The 26372-nt window shown below is 40.9% G+C and overlaps 1 protein-coding gene across 1 annotated transcript in view; it reads left to right on the top strand.

Annotated features, from left to right (window-relative positions):
- The window catches only part of elfn1a (extracellular leucine-rich repeat and fibronectin type III domain containing 1a), a 70058-nt gene extending 44337 nt beyond the window's left edge, over positions 1 to 25721 (top strand). Inside the window, exon 3 of the mRNA XM_076753086.1 lies at positions 19747 to 25721. Coding sequence (XP_076609201.1) covers positions 20125 to 22497 — 2373 coding nt within the window. The 5' untranslated portion in view covers positions 19747 to 20124 and the 3' untranslated portion in view covers positions 22498 to 25721. The remainder of the gene's footprint in view (positions 1 to 19746) is intronic.
- The last annotated feature ends 651 nt before the right edge of the window (positions 25722 to 26372 follow it).

Raw genomic sequence — 26372 nt, 5'->3', positions numbered from 1 at the left:
GAGAATTACAGTGACATGCCTGTCAATAACTCTTCTATTTTTTCTCCAGTTTCCACCTCCGACTCCGCAGATGACAAATTGTTTTAATCTTAACAATTATTGTGTTAAAAATTTCATTTCTCTTCCTCTAATGATTCTAATCTTTCTTTAGTGCCCCAGTAATAACAACAGCTGTTGAACCATACATGGTGTATAGGGTCAAATGGCTACTATTTTTTAATCCATTAAGTTCTTTGGACTGTAAAACTCCTAATGCTGTTTCATAATAAGGAGAAACTTGTTTATCTGCAGCATAAATGTCAGACACAGAAGATACAGAAGGTTTTTTTTGTCTTTATCCTGTCACCTTTTCTTTCCACCGGTGACTGAGCGACCAGTGAGTGCTTTCATTGGCTGATGTGCCTGCAGAGACAGGAAGTGCACGTGCACGCTGAACAATCAGTGCGACATGTAATCAGGAGGCCATTCACATGAGACGTGGCCTTAACATCTCATCATTGACTCACTTTCTGGAAAAACATTTTCATAACCTGCGCAACCTTTCTGTTTAACTCGCGACTTACTCAGCTTGTCTGTCATGTGAAGCAGGGCAGGCGGGGAGCGCCCTATGGCTTCATTACGGTGCGTATCAGCAGCATAGTGTTTGCTGTAAATGCTACACTTTCCTCGTGACATTTACTTGATTGTGAGCGAATGTGGATACTCTAAAACACTGGGATGGACGCCGGGCGGCATCTGTAGCAGCTCAGTGTAAGGGAGCACTGCCTTGCTGGCTCGTGTTTACTTGCTTTTAAATGAAATAAAAAGCAGAAGTAAGTTGCTGCAGTCCTACAGCCATTCACATTCTACATGTATTTAGTTAAAATTCATAACAGGCACAAGTTTCCTTGTCTAAAACTTTATTTCATGGAAAGATTGCTGCATTACAGTTAGCATGTTAGCATGTTAATGGGATTGAGCTGAAGGTACGGCTGAGCCTAAGTGGCTAACAAAGCAAAACCAAGCCTCACACTTCCTCTTAAAGCCGTCTCTTCATTTTGTATCCATCCAACAACTTTATTTACTGGTGTGAAATGAGCAACACAATCTCATGGGGGTGCTAGTGGAGCTATAAACTTTTAGTCTTTAAAAAAAAAAAAACGTATTAATACTTGACTCAAGAAGTGTCCTGGCTAAGGTCCCAGGGCCCATTAAACAAAATTGAAACTACACCAAACAGAGAGATGCAATCTCAGAATGAGAGGCCTCAGGAGGGGAATGTTAATAATGATCATGCTGTAGAAAGCGATGTAGAAATACTAAAGACCTGTTTGGAAACAGTTTCTCACACTGCAGATATGTACCATCATCTAAATCAGCTTCCAATAAGACATTCAGTGCACGAGGACTGCCTTAAAGCATGTAAATGGACACTGAATCTGCGGTTTTAGCGTCATCAGTACCCAAAGACATCCTCGTTTTCGTATTTTTCATTTATGTTCCAGGTCTTTGGCGTTCACGTTTACATAATTTCCTGTCTTAGTGCAAATGGGAGCAGCTATTTCTGGTACCTTTATTTAAGGCACAAGTTGAAAGACAATGAGCCCTTTGTGCATGTGAGCTTTTGCATTATTTCTTGTCAATCATATAAGGAAATGCACGTTTGGACGGACTCCAAGCATCAAACCCCCATTGGACACATCAAATATGTGTCTGAGTGCTGGATCAATTGAATGACTTTTACTTAATCCTCGTTGCCTTTCAAGTGCGGCCAAAGGGATTTTTCTTATGACGAACTGTCCAGAAATATTTCTACAGCAATTCTTCGGGTATAAATATAAAACCACATTCTGCATAAGGAGCACAACGAGCCAACGTATACATACTATTTATTGCCATCCTAAAACAAGTTCTGGTAACCCATGAAAGAGCGGTGCCACTAGGTTTCAACCACTGTCTTTAAAACCGAAGACGTAGTGCTGCTGCTGGTGAAGTTGAAGTGACGAGTCTGTGGGTCCAGAGCTGGAGAGGGACCACAAAACTCCCAGTTTAATTATTTTTATTTTTTAAAAAAAGAGTGTCAAGAGCAATATTCTTTTAGGGTACCTATATTTCCTGGTTTCCCTGCAGAGATACGTGCTTTTACAACCTTGATTCCAAAAACGTTGACGGAAAAGGGACGGCTGGGCCTTTCGAAGATGCCCCTTTCAAACCCAGTCATGACAGTGAGCCTGTTACCAATGAGCCTGATTACCTGTGGAACGTTCCAAACAGGTGTTTTTGGAGCACCTGTTTGGAACGTTTTCTGTTTTTCTGAAGCATGTTGTTGCATCAAAATCAGAATAAGCAGTGAAGCTGATGAAGTAAAACATTAAATATGTTGTCTTTGTGCTGTTCTTGAGTCTATGTCAAAAGGGATTAAAAAATGATCACATTCAGTGTTTTACACAGCGTCTCAGCTTTTTTGGAATCAGGGTAGCAATTCATTGATTTGTACAGGATGTGAGATGTGCACTAACAGAGGAAAACTGCCCACTCTTCTGAATTCAGGAACATTGTTGTATTGTTATCTTACATTTCTCTTATTTTTCTTCTGTGAGGCTTGTTCAGGCAAATGTTCCACCAGATTCTCTTAACTTCCTGATTATAAAATAAATTGCTCATATCAGCCATACCAGATGAGTGGGTCCTTCTCACGAAGAGGTCAGAGATCATTACTGTGAGACTTGCCCAATAAGGTTTCCTGTTCCACGTCATCTGTGTGCAAGTTTGCAAAAGAAGAGTATCACACCACAGAGTTTCAGGTGCTGCTGTGAGAAATCAGCAGAGAAAAATCTAAAGAAGGAATAGCGTCGTCAGTCGTGGTGTTAGAGGAATGGAAACGCTAAACAATTATTAATAGTTCAGCTGCCAACGACGTGTCATCAGAGCAGTGCTGTGCTGAGGCAGGAATAAACAGGGAACATGCTAACACAGTTAGCATCTGTGCTTTCCAAAGCAAAGCAGCACGAGAGGGGGGTCAAGGGGTTACGACAGACGCAGAGACATTAGACGGGATAATGTTATAGCCTGCAGTAGGTGTTATGTTGCGCTGCTGGATGCAACAGAAGATGATGCTGAACAGCGACCTGCACGAAGACCCCGAGGCAGCTGCTGGAGAGAGAAAACTTTCCTCACAACTACTGAACTGTATTTGTTGCTGTGCCGAAGAATGGCAGAAAAAATGATCAAATCTAAAACAGCATCGCAGTACACTGGCAAGCCATGAGGATAACGATCTGCTGGAAAGGATATTCATTTTGCTTTAAGTCTCTATGTTATTTTAATGGAGCTCATGTTGGTATTTTTCCTCAAAATTTGAATTTACCTATAAAATCAGTACAAAGGTCATTGGAGTGAGAATATCACCGATCGCTGTGATGGTCAATCTCCCATTTGGTCACGGCAGCTTTAAGCTTTAGCCCTATCAAGCCGTATAGTGCCAGCTCCTTAGTCAACTTGGACTCCTAATTGATGGCACTAGAGAAGAGTTATTTGAATGGATTACCGTAAAGAGCACCATGGATTAGCCTGTGAGAGACATGGATCCCGAGGGAACCTTAAATTGGTCACATAAAGTGATTATAAAACATCCGTATGGTTGGCAACTATTGGGCTCCCTCCTCATCAAAGCAATTTAACCCTTCCTCATCGTCTGCTCAATGCATCGATACCACTTTGGCCTGTTATACCTCACGTTGGCTGTAATGTGCCTGCTGGCTGCAGGGGCGTTTGTTGGTGGCCAAATGACCAATGCCCTGTGGACTGACAGAACTGGTTGTAAATACGGCTTTGCTTTCTGTAGCTGCATCGATATCTTGGTTATCAGGATGTCAAACTGGTAGCACACAGTGACTATATAAAACCAATCTTTTTTTTAACCACTATGCTCTTTTAGGTAAGATCAATGCAGCATACCACGCTCTGCACGGCAGCATATTTAAAAGGCTAAATGGCCGGTTTACACTTCTTGATTAACGATTCATGTGATTACATTATTACTGGGAAATGCAGGGCTCAATCAGAGTAAAAGAAATCAGACATAGTGCCTCCTCAGTGGTTCTGTTGTAGCTCTGTATTGGTGCGTTTCCCAGAATTGAACTCATCCAATTGCCTTGCCCGGGCTGTCATCAGTCCTAATGTACCGTAATTCTCAGTTATCACTTTACTCACTTGATGCTCCCTCAGTCCATTAATTTCTTGTGAGAGCTCTTTCTATCAGAAATATGGCCATGGTAAGATTAAAGGCTTTGCCCTGTAAAAGATCTAAATCAGGCCAAACAGTGAGCATCCTGTGCATCCTCAAGTCCCTTTGTGTCAAAACATCAGTGAAACCAAACAAAGCAATTAAACTGCAGAGATAAATGGATAGATAATCCTCATAAAATCACAAAAGCAACAAAGCATCAAGGTGACAAATACGTTTTTTGAGCTGTTAAAGAGGCCCGGGGTCTCCAGAACCCCAAACAAAACATTGTTTAAGTTTAAGAAGAATTATAGCCCACAAGGGATCGACACAGCAAATAGATGTAAAATAAGCCGAAATTCGACTCAAAAACATATAGCAGGGCAACACAGAGCTGTTTCTTATAATGTCATCTGCATTACTTTAATCGAATCCTGCTTTGTTAATAAAGACTTGCACAGGCAGCCAGGTTATGACTTAGCAATGAGAAAGGCAATCATGGAGAAAATGAATCAAAGCCAAAAGAGGGCTCCACACTTTTGACAGACAGCTGTCAGCCATTCATTACAGACTCCCTAATGATTTTTTTCCACATCACTGATAAAGTGCTGCGCCACCTTTCTCAGCACGACAGAGGACCCTTCTCCAAATCATGACACCTCAATTCCTCCCTCTTATTACATGCCATTCAGTCAGTCAGAGCACAGGAGACAAAGCCTCTCGTCTGCACCGGAATCGTACAATTTCAAATTAACGCAGCCAAAGTAAGAAAGCGGAAAGTGTCGAACGCACATGTTGCTTTGAAACGTGAAGGTGTGGTCCTGAGTGAGAAAAGAGGAGATAATTGAGGCTTTGGTTTATCGTCTGCAGAGCAGGATTAAACACCTGAGGCCACTCACCTTTAAAGAAGGATCTGGCCATCTGCTTTTATGTTTCCTCCTGTCAAAAGTCGTCCTTCATTTTTCTCGTGTCACGTCACTTCTTTGCTTTTAAGCCTATAAGATTATTAACAGAACAAAATCAATATCTGTCATCTCTCTTTAACATTTACCGTTTCATTACTTCTGCAAGACATTATCCGATATGCTATGTTCTTAAGCCTATTAACAAATATTAGATTTCAAACGGATTATTAATAAAACAGGCAAGAAATTATGGTGGTAAATGAGTTGCACTGACATTTGATGAACATGCACAATTATCTGTGCAAATAGGCTAGCAGCTATCTCACTGCATGGACTTTCTGGCTCTTTACACTACATTCGTCTTATTAGTTTTCAAGTCATGCAAGAAATACGAATGATTTCCGCAATGCAAAAAACAGGGATGGAATTGATTTAAAGATTTGATAACAAAAACAGAACATGATGAGACACTGATGGCAAAATGTACTTGAATTGTAAAACACAGAATTAAGATAAACTGAAAGGGAAAACACGGAATTGGGAAAAAATAAAAAGCAATCTGGAACAACATTAAAACAGATTTAACTGGGATATATAGGATATATTTCGGGACTATTTCACGAACTGCCCTGACACTACCTGAGGCTTACGTAAGCTTCCTGTATTGCACCTTCAAACAAAGTTTTCTTCGGTCTGAAATATAACAAGATTGTAGGAGATGAGACAGCAGCTTACTCAAATGAGAAAACTGTCACCAGCATCGTTCTGCCACAGCATCATTTGATAAACTGCTGCAGGTACTCATTTTTATTAGCTTTTAATCTGAACCACGTCCTCTATTTCTTTGTTATTTCACCCTCCTTCTTTGCCATCACTCTTTAACAACAGTAAGAAAAATATTATCAACAATTTCCATCATAACCTGCAAAGTTTTCTTATTTCTATTTAACAGAAAATGACCTAACCATTTCAGGGTTGATTTATGTTTCATGATGTATGTTTTTCATTGCCATGGCGCTTCTTTATTCCCTTATCCCTTCAGAAAGATAGCACTAAAGCTGGAAATTACATCTCAAATGGATTATAGATTAATATCAGTGTCTGACTGTCCAACTTGGGCGGTAATGTGTCAGGATTGTGGCACAATACTGACAAAAAAATCATTCATCCAGTGTGTTTTGAAAACCCGATTGAAGGTGTAATAAATCCTGACTCCAGGTGATATGAGTGAATAAGTCAATAATGCTGTCTTCATTTATCCACGTCACTGACATCAGTTGTCTCCAACTGCGTGCGATGGAGATTCATGTGTATCCAGTTTCACTGTACAGCAGGTGCATTTACTTATTAATTCACCTTCAGCAAGTGAGAGGGAATGAAGTGATTAAATCAACAGCTGTAATACCTGATACCTGTATGCACACAGCTGCAGGTGTTTCATGAATAAAAGGACTTCCGTGTACAGAAACATTTCTTCAAGGGTTACTGTGTCTAACAAACTGACACGAAGACAAATAAAACTGCTGCTTCAGCCGCTAAAATCAAGCACATTTGAATTATTAGTTAATATTTCTTGGTGATAAATCGACCCCACGGGCCACCAAGCCCCGAAATTTGGTAACCCAAATGTAAAATCATGTAAAAACAATACAGAACAGGTAGACATATCGGTCGTTAGCCACAGTGGGGGTTCACAGGGGATATTTTTGGCTAATGTCAAACCCTGTAAATGGCCTGTTTATCAGTGATTATCAATCACAGGAATGTAACAGGAGTGTAGGTATTGACGATATTGGAAAACAGCATTGATGAACTGACCGAAGCTCAGTTCAACTGTATAGAAATATTGTGAAAATATGCATTTATATTTAATTAATAAGACTTCGTTTAAAATCTATTCAAATGAACATATGACATGATGACTCAACGAATGGCTACTTGAGCGCATGTTTGCTCTTGGCTAGTAGGAAGCAATCGTTAGTTACACACCTTCACTTTGTACCATTACATCATTCATGTTGGCTAAAATCAACACTGTGAGTCATAAAACATGTTAATAATGGATCACGTTAGCTAACAACCTCGCTTTTGCTTTTCGAGTCTCTTTCAAATTTGCACCTTTGACAAAATTATTATTGACATTATTTAACAGCACAGTAAAAATCTGAATGTGTCACAGTGACATTAACATTGGCCTGACTGAAAGCCATCATTTCTATGGGGTTCAGTAAAAGTGGAACACTTTCATCTGCGAAATGATTAATCACATCACATAAGGCATCTGTCCACTATGTAATATATCTTGTCATATGACCTTTCCACTTTGTTGTGCAATGTTAATTGCCTCTGCTTCATCTCCTTAGTAGGTTATGACACAGATGACATTTATTGACTAGACACCCTTCCACAAGTATTTCACAAGAAGTGAGCAAAAGACAACATAGATGAGGAGCATCTGTGAAAGAGAAGCAGTTGCTCTTATATGGAGGACTATTATCAGTGTTGGTGATGGAACCCGCTGTTAAAAACCTCATTAAAGCTTTTGCTTCTTGAATGATGGATTCTAATAAAATCTCTTCCAGACAGTAGGCATGTGTGAAGAAGTAGTGAAAGGCATTGTTATGGCTGTGACAGCTGCAGCGTCACATGTGAGAGCTGCTCAAGCACAAGGTGATTTTCGACCACTGTTTACTACATATACACTGCAACAGTTTTCCTTTGTGAAGGAGCCTTTTTTTAAAAAAAAAAAAACGGCACAGTAAATGCTCTTTTCTCCCATGTGCATTTGTGGAAGCAAATTCAAATGGACAACAGCAATAAAAATGCAAATTCTGACACATTGTTATCAGAGCATTTTACGTCCATTTATCTCCACTAATGTCCATTCGCATTTAAAGCGCTTATTTCTTGCATCCTCCAACCTAACTGGGATAAAAGTCCTCCCAGTGGTCTACCTGTCATGTCGTGTTGAGATCTCCTTCAAGTCAATCTTTGGCTTTCTGTGGTGCACCAAAGAACCTTTTACTCCTTTGGTAGTCATGCACAAGCTCTCTGTTGCATCCTCTGCCCCTCGTTGAGTCTGGGAGAATTTGTCCTGTCAGAAACAATAACTTTTCTTTCATGGCAGAGACAGTTTCATTTCTCAACAAAACCATCACACAAGGTGGTTGTTTCCATTTGCCTCCCCCATGTTTCCTTTCATTCCTGCAGTCATCATAGATGGATCAAATTGCAGCAACCGGGAAAGTCAGACTTTTCTAACATCCTTGCAAGTGCCGATTGATTTTTTCCCCCGTTACCAATTCCAACTGTAATACTCCTGTTGGCTTCTGTTAAAAGATGCTCACACTCTAGGTTCAGGGAGGGAAATGAAGTCATTGCTCCCCCCAAATCAGATGATAATAAGCTGATCCCCCTGAGCACCGGCTCCACACCCACACACGTATTCACAACACAGCCTAATGCATTACAATTCCTGCTTCGTGAATCTGTTGCCGCTGCTTCTTCTATCTGCTGTCACTGACCACCACAAGCTTACATGCAGAACCCAAGGATGGATTACTGAGCGGGCACTGAACCAAGGGCCGGGGAGGTCAGGGGGCCCCTGGGCCAGAGTCTCTATGTGTCAACATTTGCTGTTGAGAAGTCAAACAAAGGCTCACAAAGATGCTCACACCAACTACAAAAAGACACAAAACATCTACAAGACGCATAGTGAGCACAAAGAGATGCAAAATGACAAAAAAAAAACACAAAGAGATAAAAAATGACCACACTGATGCAAAATGACAAAAAAAAATCACAAAACAACCACAAATCGATGCAAATGAGATCCAAAATGACTACAAAAATATGAAACAACCACAAAGAGACACACAAACGACCACCAACAGACACGCACCGACCATAAAGAGATGCAACACACACAAACGACTGCAAATGAAGTGGCTGCTTTCAGTTTCAGCTGGGGGTCCTTTTACATGTCTGTGCCCAGCGGTCCATCGTCTCATAATCAGTCCTTGGCACCACCCTCCACCTATAGCCCTCAGCCATATTTTCAGTTTAGACTGCTGATGCTTTTAACTGGATTGTCGGTAGCCATCATTAGCTGGCAAGTGGCTGTGTCATACATTAAACACCACCCCAGTCTTTCGTTCAGCATTCTGTTGGCGACTGCTGCTCACCTCCTCAATCCAAGACCATTCATTAACCAGCGGTTAACTTTACCATTATTTCTATGACACATCAGGCATTTGAACACGCTGCTTCAAATGGAGTCACTACGTCACGATCATTTGAAGTGAGACATGATGAGAATTTTTCTGACATGCGAGTGCAATTAAATAAATACCAAAACATGGATCTTGTTTTTATCCACTCAAAGATGTAGACATGGCCAAGATACCCCTGAGAGAATTAGCCAAACATGTTCAAACAGCTACACTTTCTCTTAGTTTGCTTTTTCGGTGAATTCAGACTTTGATCTATTTACCCAAAGCCCAAATGTGCAGACACATTTTAACTCTGCAGTTTAAAGGTAAATCTTGTCAAACACTGAGCTTCCTCCAGGTTATGCTGATGGGATTTGTAGCAGCTCCGTCCAAAAGTAAGAAAATACACCACTGAACTTCTCAAAGATTAATGGCCAGTATGATGCTGGAATATATTCATAAAGTCACTTTTTTTTTTACAGAGGCTCCTACATAATCTCATAGCGCTAACTGTGGTATATTTCTGAGGAAAGCTTGAAATTATTTATTCCTATGGGTGGACAATAAAGCATCTGCAACCTCAGTCTCCCCGATATATGCCCATACAGGATAACAGATACAGAGGGAGAAGGACAGAGTTCAGGTGAGCTGCTGTGTCGTATCAAAACATTATTGAAACATTGCAGATGCGACTCAAAAACTGCAAAAACATCCGTGAATAAATGAAAGACACGGTGCAGCATACATTTGGACAACGTGCAGAGGCATATTGAAAGAAAAGGCACAGTTAGCCCCTGGAAAGTCATTAGTGAGATGGAGCCTCACGTTCGCTCAGGCAGGCACTCAGGAACTCATTTTATAATTACACATCTCCTACAGCCTCCATTCCACGTGCACAACCTGCAGTATCTCTCACAATGGGCTGTCCACATTAACATTTGGCACATTCTGAATACAACAACGCTGAGCTCTGCATCCTCGCTGCTCTGCTGCTGCCTGCTATCAAAAATTCAACTCAGCATCAAGCCAAAGCATGTAATAGACCCACCGGCCCACTGTGTCACATTTTGCCTCGCCTAGGCATCAAAAGGACATGTTCAAGTTAGCAATAATAAATACGCAGCATTAGTTTAGACTTTCAGAGTAAAGCTTGCTGAGGCACACAAACTACTTGGTGATCATTTGCTTTTCCTTTCTGGCATACTCAATTGAAACCGGTACAAACGTAATACATTTAATGTTTCACCTCATCACCTTCATTGATTTTTAGAAATATCTGCTTATTCTGAATTTGATGCAGCAAAACATTTCAAACAAGTTGGAAAAGGAGCAATGAGAGACTGGGAAAGTTGTAGAATGATCCAAAAACGCATGTTTCATTCCACAAGTAAACAGGTTCATTGGTAATGGAGCAAGATTCACCACTTTGTGAACACATGATTGGATAAAGAATATTATTACATGGCTCAGGAACACTTTGTACAACAAAAGACTGCATTTTGTTTTTATCTGTGTCCTTCATAGTGTCCCAGTTTTTCTGGAACTGGGGTTGTACTACGCTTGACCTTTGCTCCCATAATTATCGCCCCCTGCTGGTACTACACCTTCATACATAAGTGACGCTGACAGGCTATCCTCATGTGGATTGGGGGATCCACAAAAGGGCCAGTCAGGGGGATTGTGAGCATACGGACAGAGCGTCAGAGCCACACTGCCAAACTAAAATGCATATTGCTGCAATAAACGGTTAAAAACCATTTTGTCGGCGCTTTGACTGATTTAGGGTAAATCTGAGTAAGAAGATGAAATTGTAAAATACCCTGAAAACCAAGCTGACTCTTCAAGATATAGATGAATTGAGTTAATCTCGTCTCACAGCCCTCTTTGTGGAGATAATCTCAAAGTGATAATGTCCTCTTCCTAAATGTGTCAGATAGTCTCTGAGGTCAGACAGATATAAACATTGAGCACAGCTCTGCTGTTCACAGCTTGTCAATCAGAACTCTGAGGCGGGCTCACCTGTCAGTCAGGAGCATGGTCCTGCAGTCGGCCAAAATTGAATTAGCTCCTGTCACTTCCTGAAGGTTAATTGGTGGGGAAACCTTGGCTGAGAATGGCGAGGTAATTGACCGAGATAAGGAAGGCTGTCTTATCACAGATTTTGTCAGCATATGTAAAGTTTTATCAGTTTTCTAAATATAAGATATTAATAAATATAAAGATGTTGACACTCAGCAATTCTGTTAAATCCGCCTGAATAGTGAGTTTCACACAACTTTCTGTCACGCTCAGGGCTACACAGTAGCTCCCACTTAAGTTCCACGTGTCATGAGTCAGCAGGTAAGAGACATTGCTGGCAGATGCTTTGGCTCGGAGGCCAAAGTAACGTGCCGAGTTGATGGTCAGTTGATGGCCTGGAAAATTGCATTTAAACCTTCAGGTGTTATTCCAAGTTGTGTCTTACTCTCCAACGTACAGAATTAAATTAAACTCTACTTTGCTCCTGTCCCTTTGATAAATGCTCTCTGTAGCCCAGTTCACAGATTTCCCTGTTCAGTATGCATCCTGTGGAGCTGCACTCTTATGGTTTTGTTATAGAATACAGTCCACTACAGAGATCACAGCATCAACGTTAAAGAAAGCACCGTGGAGGATGCACTTTTCAGATTTCTGGTTCTCTTCTAACTGCAGGCTGCTTTAATTCTCCTGCAGGGTTTCACTGATGCATCTGTTTCTATCAATGCAGTGTGATTCCACGCCATTCTCCATGGCTTATCATCTTTATAAGAGGTGTCACCCAAAGTGGAGCTTTTAGTTTGTAATGAGATTTTTTACTCTCGTCTAAGCTTGAATTGTACTAGGTCATGAGCCTGCTGAAGGACTCTTGATACACTGAAGAACAATAGAGTGAGATATTGGGAATTTACAAGAGATGGCAGGGCAGTAAGTCATTTAAAGTTTTACAAAGTATGACACCTGCGTGGAATACCAAGTAGTAAGCTGGCTGAATGTAACTTTTCAATAGACCATGAGGCAGTTTCAAATTCAGGTTGCCTGTGTATATTTGTATCTGTCCAACCTTTGCACTCAAGGCCTTAATTTCCCAAAGGGTTCTGTTATTTGACATTTAGCACTAATGCATCATCACCATTAATTGAGATCAACCCACACTTCAGCAATACTTATTACCCCAATGCTAATTTGCAACTAATTGGCAGGTACCAGTGCTAATTGGCAGCAGGAAGATGTAATTTGTCCTTTATTGATGTCTACAAAAGCCTGTCAAAGTTCAACATATTTAAATCTCTCCCATCATATGTCTGCTGAAAATAATTCTTGAGTTGGATGTGAAAGTTTTCCAGCTCTACACTCTATAGTGTGTTGGTGGTGATTGTTGGGACAATGTGAGGATGAACCAAGAAGGTCCGGAGAGTTTTATTTGGTTTCTGTCAAGCTTGAGTGGAGGGTGTTTTACAATGATAAAATTACTGTTTCTGTAAATTGAGTCTGGTGGATTGGGCGAGAGTGGATGTGTCTGGTTAAACAAAAGGATCTGAGCCTTTCACAAAAAAGTATCTCTGTAGGGATCCTTTCCATAATGTTGTCAGACACTTAGAATAACAATTTGAGCCTGTCAGCGACAAAAACAAGCACTTTTCGTGGACCTAAATTGACGGTGTGCAAAGCCCGTTTCGTGGCTGCAGCGCTCTCGTTCAATACTGGACCAACTTCAACAACTGCTGTCTCCATTACATATTTACACATAAAAACATGGGAAATTGGTTTCATAAATCCCATGCAGCTAATTACATGAAATCTTCCAGGACATGTGGATCGGCACCAAAACAACACCAGCAAAAAACAGAAACCCAGATGCACAGCACAATGGCACACATTTCAGTTCATGAAGTAACTTAATGTATTTAAAGGACATCGTTAATTTACTCATTTTAACCCAAAGCATGAGCTTTTACCCAAGCTAACAAAACTGTGACTCACAACATTAACCACGTGTTTATTATCGTTCTCAGGCAGCTTTATTTTGAAAGTCTAACCAGATGTTGAATATTTATTATTTATTGCTTGACACTTACTTTTGCACATGCAAAACTGACTCTAGAGCATTACAGTTTGAAGCTAATGGCCTGTGCGATGAGCCGAGAGTGAGAACATGTTGCTATAAACACACCTACAAAATGTTAACACAATACATCCATTATAGAAACATCTTTGGTCAGTTAACAACACTGTCAGATAAAGGAAATTCAAGGAAATCGGAGTTTTCAAGTGTTCTCAAATCCCCTATATTATGTAACGCCACATACAGCCTCTTATCACTACATTTATCACTTTATTTCTGCCTCAGGAGGTCATATTGAGATAAATACCGTGCTGAAAGCTTCCTCTGGCTCCGTTTATATGAGGAAGCAACTCCAATTGTCATGTGGGAATAAAAGGCTTTGTCTGGAAAACAAATGAATTCAGTGCATCGAGGCGGCACAATACACCTCACTTATAAGAGAAGTTAGCTTATACTAACTAAAAACCATCTGCTGTCCAAAAAAGACACATTAAGTCCAACAAGTATATCACTGAAGCCATAAAAAAAGTGCTGAACTCTTAGCGAAGAGTATTCAGTGAAGACAGGACCATCAATTCTTTTCCAGGCAATATTCCCTGAGTAATTAATGTATGAGTTTAATATACTCTGATATAACCCAAGCATATGTGCCCTCGTTCTTCCTCTCTCCAAAGCAATTCGGTACCTCAATGAGCACAATGTTTTCCTTCCCCAAGAGAAGTAGTTCCATTTCAACTCAATTGATTCTCCACTTCTGGTTTCCCATCTTTCCTTCTTTTTTTTTTTCTTTCTTCCCAGCAAGAAGTGCATGCATTTTCAATGACATCAAATAAAGGGCAGTCATTGGTATGGATGAGGAGGGTCCTCAGAGATTGAGGCACCTTCACCGTCACAAAGCACAAGATAGGAAGCTCTGGGAGGGAACAAGAAAAAGCAGGGCCTCAAACTGTAAAACAGATCCTTTGATATCATGCTTTTGTAGACACTTGGAGATAGAACAGAAGAATATTCATTTAGTATGCACGGTGAAATTGTTTGGACAGACACAGTGGCAAACAGAAGGGGACTGAGAGGCAGAGATAGCCAGGGAGGGAGGTGAGGTACAGCCTGGTGGGTTTGCATACAATGCACGGTTGTTTGTGGGGAGGGACACGCGGTAGTTTCATGATCTTTTTTCCCAATGAGGCATTCTGGAGCTTCTGTCAAAGTCTTTGCTTTGAAGCACTTTGCCTTGTGGCAGGAGCAGCCACCCTCCTGAGGCTCTGCGTGAGAAAGGACAACCGTTCTGCTTCACGTTTAAAGACTCCAGGCCGATGGTCACGATGTCAGAATTTTAAACTTTGACACAATACCAGTACAAAAAAACAATACTTAACAACTCAATGTGCCTGTTGTTTCATCTTCATACCTTTGACAGCCTGAGTCCAGCCAGACACAGCAGCTGAAAGATCCCTATCCAACCAGTCACACCACAACACCGGCTTCACCCCTCCCCTTTAAGGCCACATCAGCATCTGACCTTGTGTGGATTTTTCACCAGCTGACTCAAAAAAAGGCAAAATCTTTGCTCAAATTCAGTGGCCGCATTTCAAAAAAAAAAATTGCTCTATAAAAGGTAGACCTCCATTCCTCCACATTCGCAGCTGCTTTTGCGTTGTCCTGTAGCCCTTTTTCATAAGAGAGAACCGACGATAAGTATGAAGAGGCCCTGAGCAACTGGAACAGAAATTTACAAGGTTGTGTTTGAATTGTTCTTCAGCAGCAGGGTTTCAATAGGTTATCCACAGAAGAGGAAAAGAAAAAGAAAAGCCTTCATTACCCAGCACATAAAGCCTAAATGGAAAAGAGACTGTGGAATGGCTGCCTGTGTCTGATAGGGGAATATACTCAGCTCTGATGCCTTGGGTGTTCTGGCCTGCTGCACTCAGGGCTCGTACTGGACCATACAGATTGCTGCCATTATGGAAAGTGGGTCTGTGGTGGCAAATAGACCAAAGCTCTCATAAGGAAACATACACTGCTGGATGCTTAAGGCTCATTTAAGATCTGAATAAACAGTGTGATGTGATTTGCATGAAAACAAAGCACTAAAAATTAATTTTAGTGTAGTTGGTTGCTTTGTTTATCCCCTAACAACTCGACACTGCAGGCATTGTTTTTGTTGGCATATGTCGCGGATTCACTGGGACACAAGTGCAAGAGTTAAGATACAGCATTTGAATGCAAAATCTGCCTTTTGTCATGCAGAGGCTACAGTATCACCTATCAGTGTAAGCATGCTTGTGTATTTGTGTGTACCTCAACAAGAGGAAGTAGCCTGGCTGTAATTTATGCATGGTTTCAGTGGTGAGGCAGTGAATCAGTTGGAGGCTCACTAGAGTGAGTCACTGTGGACAAACAAAACACAGCCAATGCATTCTAAATGAGAGGAGACTTCTCAGCTTTAACTTAAACTTCCATTTAGCCGCTAAAGCATCTCACACCAGTGTCACACTGTGAGCGAGCGGAGGTCAGGTCAGATGAGCTCAGTCTCTGCCACGCGGTATTTGCGATAAAGGTCAGAGACTGGGGAGTAATAACAAGACAACGTTTTTCTTTGAGAGATCCTTTGCTTCGCCAGATATTCTGCAGAGCTGTGTTTTTCATATTCATTTCATGGAACATTTGATTTGGAGCCTCTTTCCTCCCAGGGGCTTTGAGAGCGTTCCTTTCTTCGATGCTCCTCAGCCGCTGCTCTTTTGTCGTCAGAGACGGTGGTTTTGTAATGGCGGCCTTTGGCATTCTGTTGCAGCGTCCTCCATCACAGCATTTATTTCACCACTTCATCTGCACTCCAATAGCTGGCCAGTGCTTTTAGTTGATCATCTCAGCCCAATTGCTGATCATTTATTAGTGCTGTGTGAACCTGGGAGAATTGCAATTAAAAACACCTTCTATGCACCGAAATCGCCCTTCATTTCTGTTTTAAAACGCCGTCTCTTGAATGAAGCCGGGGCTGTGTGCTTTTAAGTGTGTATGGACATAACCTTGCAGAAAGCTGTATTTGCACTGGACTGAAATTCAGTGACAGACTCTGCCCTCAGTCGTCGAACTCATTCACACTCATTTTGCCAGTAAAATCTTCATGCTGACTGCCACGGAAGAAAATATCTATTGAAAGGGGCTTTTGCATGCAGCACATAGTAAAACAGCTGGCTGCACCGTGCATTCATTTACAGCATTCAGTAAAGAGGTGGAATGGGAAAGCAGAAATAGTGAATTGGCAATGAAGACATACCAGCCTCCCCATTTACAGTAAATATATGGAAAGCACAAACAAGCTAAGCTATGAACTATAGATTCACATATAATCTCACCCTCTGGGCCAACTCAAATCTATGTGAAACATACAAAACCTCAGATTACACCACCAATGTGTACCAACTGGTACAATGTTCCAGTCTATCAGTTAATCAGCATACAGAAGAGTGTTTACTGCTGGAGATGATTCAGAGCTGAAATGCTTTGTTCCCCCATCATGTAGAATTATTCTGTTATTGTTATTCTGTTAAGGGTGTTGCATTTCTTATGTGCTGCAGGATTTTGTCAGTGTGTTAGTGTAAAAAAATAAGGCATTGTGTTATTGGATGGTACAGTGGCTCAGAGGTTAGCAGTGTCGCCTCACTGCAAGAAGATTGCGGGATTGAACCCCAAGTGGGTCGACAGGGTATACCCAAAACACACACTGACCCTTAAACTCAGCATCTCTAGACGCATATAAATTCAGAACCTAAGGATTTAGGTTTAGTTACGATCCAGGAAGCAGTGTCCCTTCTACTGCATGTGTGTCATTGGCCTTACCTCAGCATGTATTAACCATAGTTTATTACCATAACCACAACCTTTCCCTAGTATTTTTAAAGTGTTGCCAATGAATGTAAAAACATAATCTGTGGTTTTGCAGAATCGCCCAAAGTCGATGTTTATTGAAAGCAGCCATTCCTCCTTGAAATTATATTTATGCAATTTACAAACTTAAGATTGATCAGTGTTTTTAAGGTTGTGTTTACACACTTGAAGCACGGAAACTTAGGAAGGGACTGTGGTCTTGATTGAATATTGAAAGAATCAGCACAGACTGAAAGCTGGAGTTGGTAACACTAGATGTTGAAAGTATACAACTGAAAAATACCATCTCAGTGCTCCGGTGTCAACGTCCGTCCACCCCGACCGTCTCCCCACGATCTGTGCTGCACTTCCTTCACTATGAAAAAAAGTTTCCACAGAGCGTGCTGTGGCCAGCAATTACGTTTCCCTCAAAAGGTATTTGGCCAAACAAATCAGTCACATATAAATGTAACAGGACACTGACTTGCAGTCCTTGGTCCCCAGTTGATACCCATCCTATTTAGGGTCAAACAAAGAGGACAAATTGTGTTTCAGTACAAATGTGTGTATCCCTACACTGTGATGTATGATGACGAAAACCACAACACTCATACGACGGTAATGTGATAAAATAAACTCCAAAAAAGGTCAAATGACAGCAGGAACGGTCTTTAAGGTCGCCATGGCAGGTGGGGTTTCAACTTGAAGTATATTCTCTCTGCCATGAACTGTCACATTTATTCTATTCTACCAGTGATTATCCCTGTTGTGGAGAGCCATGTCCTCTAACACACAAAAGCACCTCCTCACCCCCTGTGTCCCTCCAACAAGGCAGCCCATGTCGCCCTGCGTCAGAGGCAGAACTGGTGAACTAAAAGAGAATATATTTCTACACATATCGAGACCTCTGGGCTGATGTTTCTGCTGTGTGTTCACTCCCAGCACATCCTGATTTTTATTCTCGTTAATTACAAATTAGCGGTTATTGCAAGGTCATTTTTAGTACTAATCTTAAATATTTCTGAGGCTGCCTCGCAGCAGTTTTTGTATAACTACTTAATAAAAAGTGTTCTCTACAGTCTACTTCAGAATATAAAAATTAATGATTTAACACCGCCATCATTGCTGTTGACTACACTAGATATGTAAATATGGTGGAAATGACATTGAACAGAAGAAATATTTGAAAACAGAGGGAAAGTGTCTACATCTACCTAACTGTGAAAAAAAAGATTGTATGTACTGTATGTAAATAATGAAGGTTTCACTCATTGGAATGCACTGATCTTGCATCAGCCAGATTTAATGACGGTCATAACAGTCAACAAATTCAGTTTTATTCACAGACATCATTCAACTCGCAACTGGGCATAAACATCCTCCAGCTGCATGTTAAAATCAATCCGACAGACTGTTTCAGAAGGCACATTATTATTGGTGACTGCAGTCTTTCAACCTCGACTGCATACCTGTGCAGCAGCACGCGTGATGTTTTTTTTTATTTCCTCATCAGCAGCAGTACGTTGACCCTTGCACAATTAATTGCTGTAATGAAGGTGGTAATAATGAGTGATTTGGTGCTGTAATAGAGTGAGGTTGTGCCCTAAATCATCCACCGAAAGTAATATAATCTCTAAACTTGAAAGCAACGCTGTAACTTCTGAAAGACAAAACAGCGCATTCATTCACATCACATTTACGAATGAACGGTTGAAAATATAAGCAGTAAAATACAACCCTGTGTTCGCTAATGTGAGCAAACTTTTGATAGATATTGCTGACATTAAAGAGTCAGTTTGCTGACTTTTTGCTTTCTTCACTACTCGCTATTGTTCCAGTATATTTTAGCAGCATTTACCATTCTCCCATAATTTATCCCATAAAAATGACACAGGGTTACTTTGAATGTGGCTTCAATTATCTGTAAGATTCCAAAATAAGAGAAGAAAATGGTATTCGGCCTGGTTAAACATTTTGAATTTACCAAGATGGGGTGAAAGATTTTAATTTAATTTAGGATGACCCAATAATCACACTTTGTGGGTGAGTTCCCTCTTTTTCTTGTAGAACCACTGCTCATTTCAATGTATGCGTGAAGGTTTCCAGAGCAAAATCCTAAGTTCACTCAAAGTGTCATTTCATGTGGTGTTGGATAATTGATTTAATGCAGCTTCTTAACTTTGGCCTCCCTCAGATGCATCTGACAGTCCTCAGGTTAATGGTGTGAAAACAAGGACTCTGCTTTTCCCAACCTGTCAAGTGGTAATTGGCCAACAGTTTCCTGAAATTGCAGTCTGCCACGGGGACTGCAATCACCTCTTAAATTGTGTACAAAATAATTAGTGGTGCATGAACAGGAAGAGGACACATGCAGTAAACATGAATCCTAGGCTTTAAGTACAGCATCATATGCGGTATGCTTGTCTTATCCTGATAAAATGTAATTAATGTCAATGTGTTCTTGTCTTTATATTGCAGGTTGTTCCTCCGTGCACATGAGAGACACACAGAAAGGAAGACAGTGGCAGAAACAATACGATGAGACCATCTAATGATGGTAACCTTTAAGGAGAAAAGCACAAGCCAGCCTGAGGTGGTGAAATCTCTTATGCATCACCACAAGTTCACTGCAGGCAAACCTCAATGAAAGAAACTCAGTGTAAGGGCAGATACTCAACTTTTTTCTGATTGGTACATGGGGAAAATATCATCCATCAATGAAGAGGAGACAAATACAAGGATTGTTTCTGGCCCGTGAGAATAGTTGAACATCCAGCAGATTTTCCAACAGGATCGGCTTCGCTGTACTGAAACCACAGCGGCATCACCTTCCACCCATTTTTTTTGGCCCTGCACATGACTCTCAGAGAAGCACCAATGGCCTGCAGCTTAGGCATGGTGATGAGTGCCTTGTTTTGGTCTGTAGCCATTGTATATTTGACTCATATTGGCAGAGTCAGTGGAGACTGCTGGTTAATTGAGGGTGAAAAGGGCTTTGTATGGCTTGCGATTTGTAGCCAAAACCAACCACCTTATGAGGCCATCCCACAGCATATCAACAGCACCATTGTTGACCTTCGTCTGAATGAAAACAAAATCAAAAGTATCCATTATTCTGCCCTTAGTCGCTTTGCCAACTTGACCTACCTGAACCTGACAAAGAATGAAATCTCCTACATAGAGGACGGGGCCTTTTCTGCTCAGTTTAACTTACAAGTCCTTCAAATGGGCTTCAACAAGTTGCGGAACCTGACGGAGGGGATCCTCAGGGGTTTAGGAAAGCTGCAGTACCTCTACCTCCAGGCAAACCTGATTGAGACTGTGACACCCAATGCCTTTTGGGAATGCCCCAACATTGAGAACATTGACCTCTCCATGAACCGAATCCAGCAGTTAGACGGGTCCACCTTTACCAGTCTGACTAAACTGACCACCTGCGAGTTGTACACCAACCCTTTCAACTGCTCATGTGAATTACTTGGTTTTGTCAAATGGCTCTCAGTTTTCCCCAACAGGACGAACGAGCGGATGGTCTGCGACTCCCCACCTGGCGTCTCTGGTTATAGTTTACTGAGTCAGAATCCGAACAATCCAACATATCGAAATGCGCTTCACATGCTCACCACTGTGTGCACTGATGACTACGTGACACCATTTATTGCTGTGCCCACTGAGTCCACAACACCCCCACCGGACTCGACACTTTGCGGGCTGGAAGACTGTCCCTCAGGTACAGAACCAGAAGACATTACCATCAGTACAACCTACAATGATGTGGACGTAAACCTTCTGATGAAACTGAAGCAAGTATCGAACACAGGTGCCACCATCACAGTTCAGATTCCTCATCCCTACAAGAAGATGTACATCCTGGTTCTATACAACAACAGCTTTTTCACAGATATTCAAAACCTGAAAGACATAAAGGAGGACATTGAACTAAAAAACCTGAAACCCCACACTAACTACACATACTGCGTTGCTTCAATACGCAATTCTCTGAGACACAACCACACTTGTCTGACAATCACTACTGGCCCTTGGAATGGAAAGGAAAGAGTTGTAAATAATGCAACTGCTACTCACTACATCATGACAATTTTAGGCTGTCTCTTTAGCATGGTCATTTTTCTGGGTGTGGTCTACTATTGCTTGCGAAGAAAGCGTCAGCAAGATGAAAAGCACAAAAAATCAGGTAGCCTGAAGAAAAATATAATGGAACTGAAATACGGACAAGAACTAGAAGGAGGGACTATATCTCGAATGTCGCAGAAGCAGTTGTTGGCCGGGGAGAGCATGGCACGTATGCCGTACTTACCATCTGCAGCTGAAATGGAGCAGTACAAATTTCAAGAGATAAGTGAGACTCCTAAAATGATGAAAGGAAATTACATGGAGGTGCGCAGCATGGACCATCATGAACGCAGGGAGTGTGACATGGGAATGGCTGGGAACAGCCAGGGGTCGGTGGCAGAGATTTCCACCATTGCAAAAGAGGTGGATAAAGTCAATCAGATAATTAACAACTGTATAGATGCTCTAAAGTCAGAATCCACCTCTTTTCAAGGGGTGAAATCTGGAGCAGTATCTACTGCAGAGCCCCAACTCGTACTAATATCAGAGCACCCACAGAGTAAATCTGGCCTTCTGTCCCCGGTGTACAAGGACAGCTACCATCACTCTCTGCAGAGGCATCGGAATTCTGATGTCTCGCCAAAGAGGCCCAGCACTGCCACGGGAGGACCGATGCGAAGCCCCAGGCCTTATCGCTCTGAATCCAAGTACATAGAGAAAACCTCCCCAACAGGAGAAACCATCCTCACTGTAACACCTGCTGCCGCGATCCTGAGGGCTGAGGCAGACAAGATCCGTCAGTACAGTGACCACCGGCACTCGTATCCCGACGCTCAGATAGAGGAGCTTGAAGGACCTGACGGCCACAAGTCCTCCATGTTGGAGCCTCTTACGCACTCCCGCTCCAGAGACTTAGCATATTCCCAGCTGCCATCTCAGTATCACAATCTAAGCTACTCCTCCAGTCCCGAATACTACTGCAAACCTTCACACAGCATCTGGGAGCGTTTCAAACTCCACCGGAAACGGCACAAAGATGACGAGTACATGGCTGCGGGCCATGCGCTGCGTAAGAAAGTGCAGTTTGCAAAGGATGAGGACCTGCATGATATTTTAGACTACTGGAAAGGTGTATCAGCCCAACATAAATCATAACCTCTTTAGGTGTTTTTAAAATGGACCACACATTGCAGAAATGACACAAGAACCTCATCTGACAATTGAATCAATGGATACTTCCATATTATAATCAACTACTCACTCACGTGTATCACATTCACTTTTGACTGTGAGGAAAATGGGGTAAAGATTCTTTAAATTTGTCATATTATGTAAAGCATTCATCGAGAAAACTTTTATCTATTAAAGAGAAAATATATTGCAAATTAATAATATATATGTTACAATGGATTATAGGTTTTTGGGTATCGCATGGCCAAGTCCTGTGACAGTGGATTTGCTGTTGTGTAATATGAAACTACTATATGAAGATATGTCTACTGAAACCTCAGTATTTCTTGAGGAACTACCTGGACCCTTCATTCAAAAAGAACTTTCTTTTTTTCCCTCCCTGCATATATTTAATTCAACAAAACTATGTACAGATATGGGTTTCTATATTTGCAATGTTTGCTGTGTAAATGGAAAAGTATTAGTGGATGAATCAGGTTTTATCAAATGGAGCGCTGTTCAGTGAGATTAACTTGTTGCTGAAGAACAGCATATCCCACTTTAAACCTGTCACATCATTTGTCATTTTAACCATCACCGCCTGTTTTTTTTTTAAACTCTTCTCTTTTTTAAAGCTTTTACATGCATTTACAAGACGCAGACGGATTCAGTTTTAACGTCCCCTTAATCACACGACGCAGTATTCAGTGGATGGACTCTGACAGACTTCATGCAGGCACGATGCAGTATATTACATGCTGTAATGAAAGTCTCAGTCATCAGTTTCATGAGCCATCGTTTGTATCTTTAGTACCAAAGTAGAAAAAGCTGAAATGTTTACAATATTTCTGCACGGTCTGGGAATAAACACAGAGCAGTAGGTCCATGTTGACTTTTTTTTTTTCTTTGTTTATTGTATCAGTTACTCCTTCAAAAGTGAAAACATTGGGAAACAATAATATCCACATACAGGATATGGCATTGAGAGCCTACTATTAATCACTAACATTTCAAGGGGAAGGTAGCTGGACTCTGTCACCTGTTGTTTAGGTAGAGGCAGCTGTTCTTCCCTGCAGGAGAGCCCGATGGATGAATGTAACAGATACATATTCTGATCTGTCTATGGCAGCTTTTATGTGAGGAAATATTTATTTAATGCTATTAACGGCTGTGTTTTATTTTCCTTTGCTTCAGTATTTCTTCCAGTGTATTATATTGCATAATGTCTGATCCGATAAACGCAGGAAAGTAGTTTGTTATTCAGATGGGCCTTGTTGCTTGCTGAGAGGTTTCATTTTATTTTTACCTGCTAGGCTGTTCAATCTTTTTGTATATTATGAAAGCTACGTACCAGACGAATATCAACATGCTAGAGTAAAATTTGAGAATGTGAAACTGAATCCTCTGACTTACTGGCTGTGAATTTGTACATCATGAAATTTTTTGAGTAAATATAAGACTTAACGCTTTTTCTTTGTAAGATGTTTATATAACTTTTTTCCAGAAAGGCTCATGATGATTCATTGCATATTTGTGAATGGGCAATAAATATGCATTTCAACCCTCCAACTTATTTGAAGAATTGTAATGACGTAACTAAATGTATTGTCGGTGTAGGCTATGGGTTTATTGAAAAGCAGAGATTTGCTCTTTGTTAAGCCTCACGTCAGTCATTTCTAGGGATACAGACTGCTATTATTCAAACTTCATGAACTGTGATCATGATTATGAAGCATAATTATTAGTTTCAATTTAAAAAAACAAAGAGAATAACTTCCCAACGTGGCAGCAGATCTTCCTTCCAATTTTCTTTTCAAAATTTTGTGCAAATTTTGGCCAAATTTCCAGGAAATCGTCAAAAGAAAATGCTATTCATCAAGTGCACTCATCCACGTCTCTTATGCGAAAACTACATGTTGGAAGCATCGAGATAAACAGTTGGTGGCACTAACTCTCTAGTTGGGTGCCAGTGCAGAGGAAGAGGGCGCAACGAGATGATGTAATTAAAGGAGCGCCAGTGAATCCTCAAAGGAATGAAAACAATGTGGAAACAGCATTTATCTTAATGTATTCATTTAGGGAAGGCTACAGTCTCCTCATTGGTCCACAGAGATCTGATGTTTTTCATGTGTTCGGTGAGGCAGAAGCTTCAGTGAATGTTTAAGCCACATGCTCCATGAACATCAGGATTCATTCGCCGAGTGTTTCCACGGCACTTTTGTCACATTTCGCTTTCATCAAAACACCAACTTTTCCATCTCAGCCAAGTCAAGGAGATGTTTCAACGTTGTCCTCAGTTTTTGTTGCATTTTGGTTAAACTTCATTACGCTGGATGAAGCCACAGCGCTCATACAACTCTGCACAAAATCTGTGCTGCTGCTTTAAACAAAACACAACCAGTGTCTCCAGATTTCCATTTTGTTTCTCGCTACATTTTTCAGTTTTGGTCAAATGGCATATTTTTGTGCACTCAAAAAACATGAGTGAATATTAAACACTTCAACGTGCATGAAAGATAAAATGGAAACAGGGCAGACATCCTCTCTGTGCTGTGTGTCGAGGTGAGGACCACAGTCTGACCTGAGGGAATGAATTTGGCTGTGACATATTTTTTCATCAACTCTTTTTCCTTCCATTAGACATCGACTCTGTTAGTATAACTGCAGGCATGAGTTAGCCCATTTGTATTTTTTTCTGTGTCATAATGCTGCGTCCATTTCATGTAAGTGTGTCATGACGCTGTTATTATTCATTAATGTGAAATGAAGCATTCATGAGCCTGATGTGTTATGTAAGCACTTTATAAAGTGTCAACTTGGTTGTCTGACTTAATATTTCAACCGCCTTAAGATTTTGGGATATGTGTACAAGTGTAAAATTCTTTTTGTTTTATTTCAATGTTGATACTGTTGACAAGTCTCCATTTGTTGTTATTTTTATAAAGGCATTTCAGTATCTTCTGAGAGCTGTCAGGTTTCTAGTTCATTTAGCTATTTAGCAACATCTTTTTATACTGCATATTGTAGCACTTCTGTGTCTAATAAGAGTTTAAAGTGTTGATAAAACCTTTAGAAAGACCAACAGTTGTTGTTTAAGTGCATCAAAACAAACAAGAGCACAAAAATGTGTTTTTTTTTTTTATTTCTTAATACTATGTTATCTGCTTTCAGACAAAGTACTGTGAAATAAAGTTAAGGGTGCACATACAGTATACACTCAGCATCTTTATTATAACCTGAGCCAGAATCGCCTCAAGGCTACTGTAACAACCACTGACTACACGATCCGGCGGTGTCACGTTCAAGGTCTGTCTGTGGAAGACGATGTGATGGGATTCTAGCCGGTGAGGCAACGTCCAGCAGCTGAGTGACACGAGAACATTCAATCAACCAAAAAGTCTCCATATTACAGAGCCATGAGTGAGCCAAAGCACAGCCGGAACAGGGCACAGTGGACATGATGTGTAAGATGGCATGAGGCCACTCTCAAGCTAAGTAGGTACTTTTCAAACCCTTAAATGCAACATTATGAGGGCCAGTTAAACTAAACCTTTCATGGTATGAAAAGCACAATATCTATAGTCCTATGTTTTCCTCGATGTAGAAAACATGGACGGAATTCCGGATTTTGCGAATAAAAATCAACAGCAAAACATAAAATATTGCGAAAATGATAAAATGTGCTTAAGCCGACAACAAACTCTCAGAAGTGGAACCACATCGGCAGATGTGAGACACGAGTGCATTGAAGACTTCATGGCTGGATGTGTGGAGTCACATATTCAGTTGGCAAAAAATGAAAAGCTGTAATAAAATGGAATCTAGGATACATTTCAATGGATTTCAAAGGGCCTGAATTA

Source organism: Chaetodon auriga, chromosome 16 (assembly GCF_051107435.1).
Source record: "Chaetodon auriga isolate fChaAug3 chromosome 16, fChaAug3.hap1, whole genome shotgun sequence".
NCBI lineage: Eukaryota > Metazoa > Chordata > Actinopteri > Chaetodontiformes > Chaetodontidae > Chaetodon > Chaetodon auriga.
This window is presented reverse-complemented; position numbering and strand designations above follow the sequence as displayed.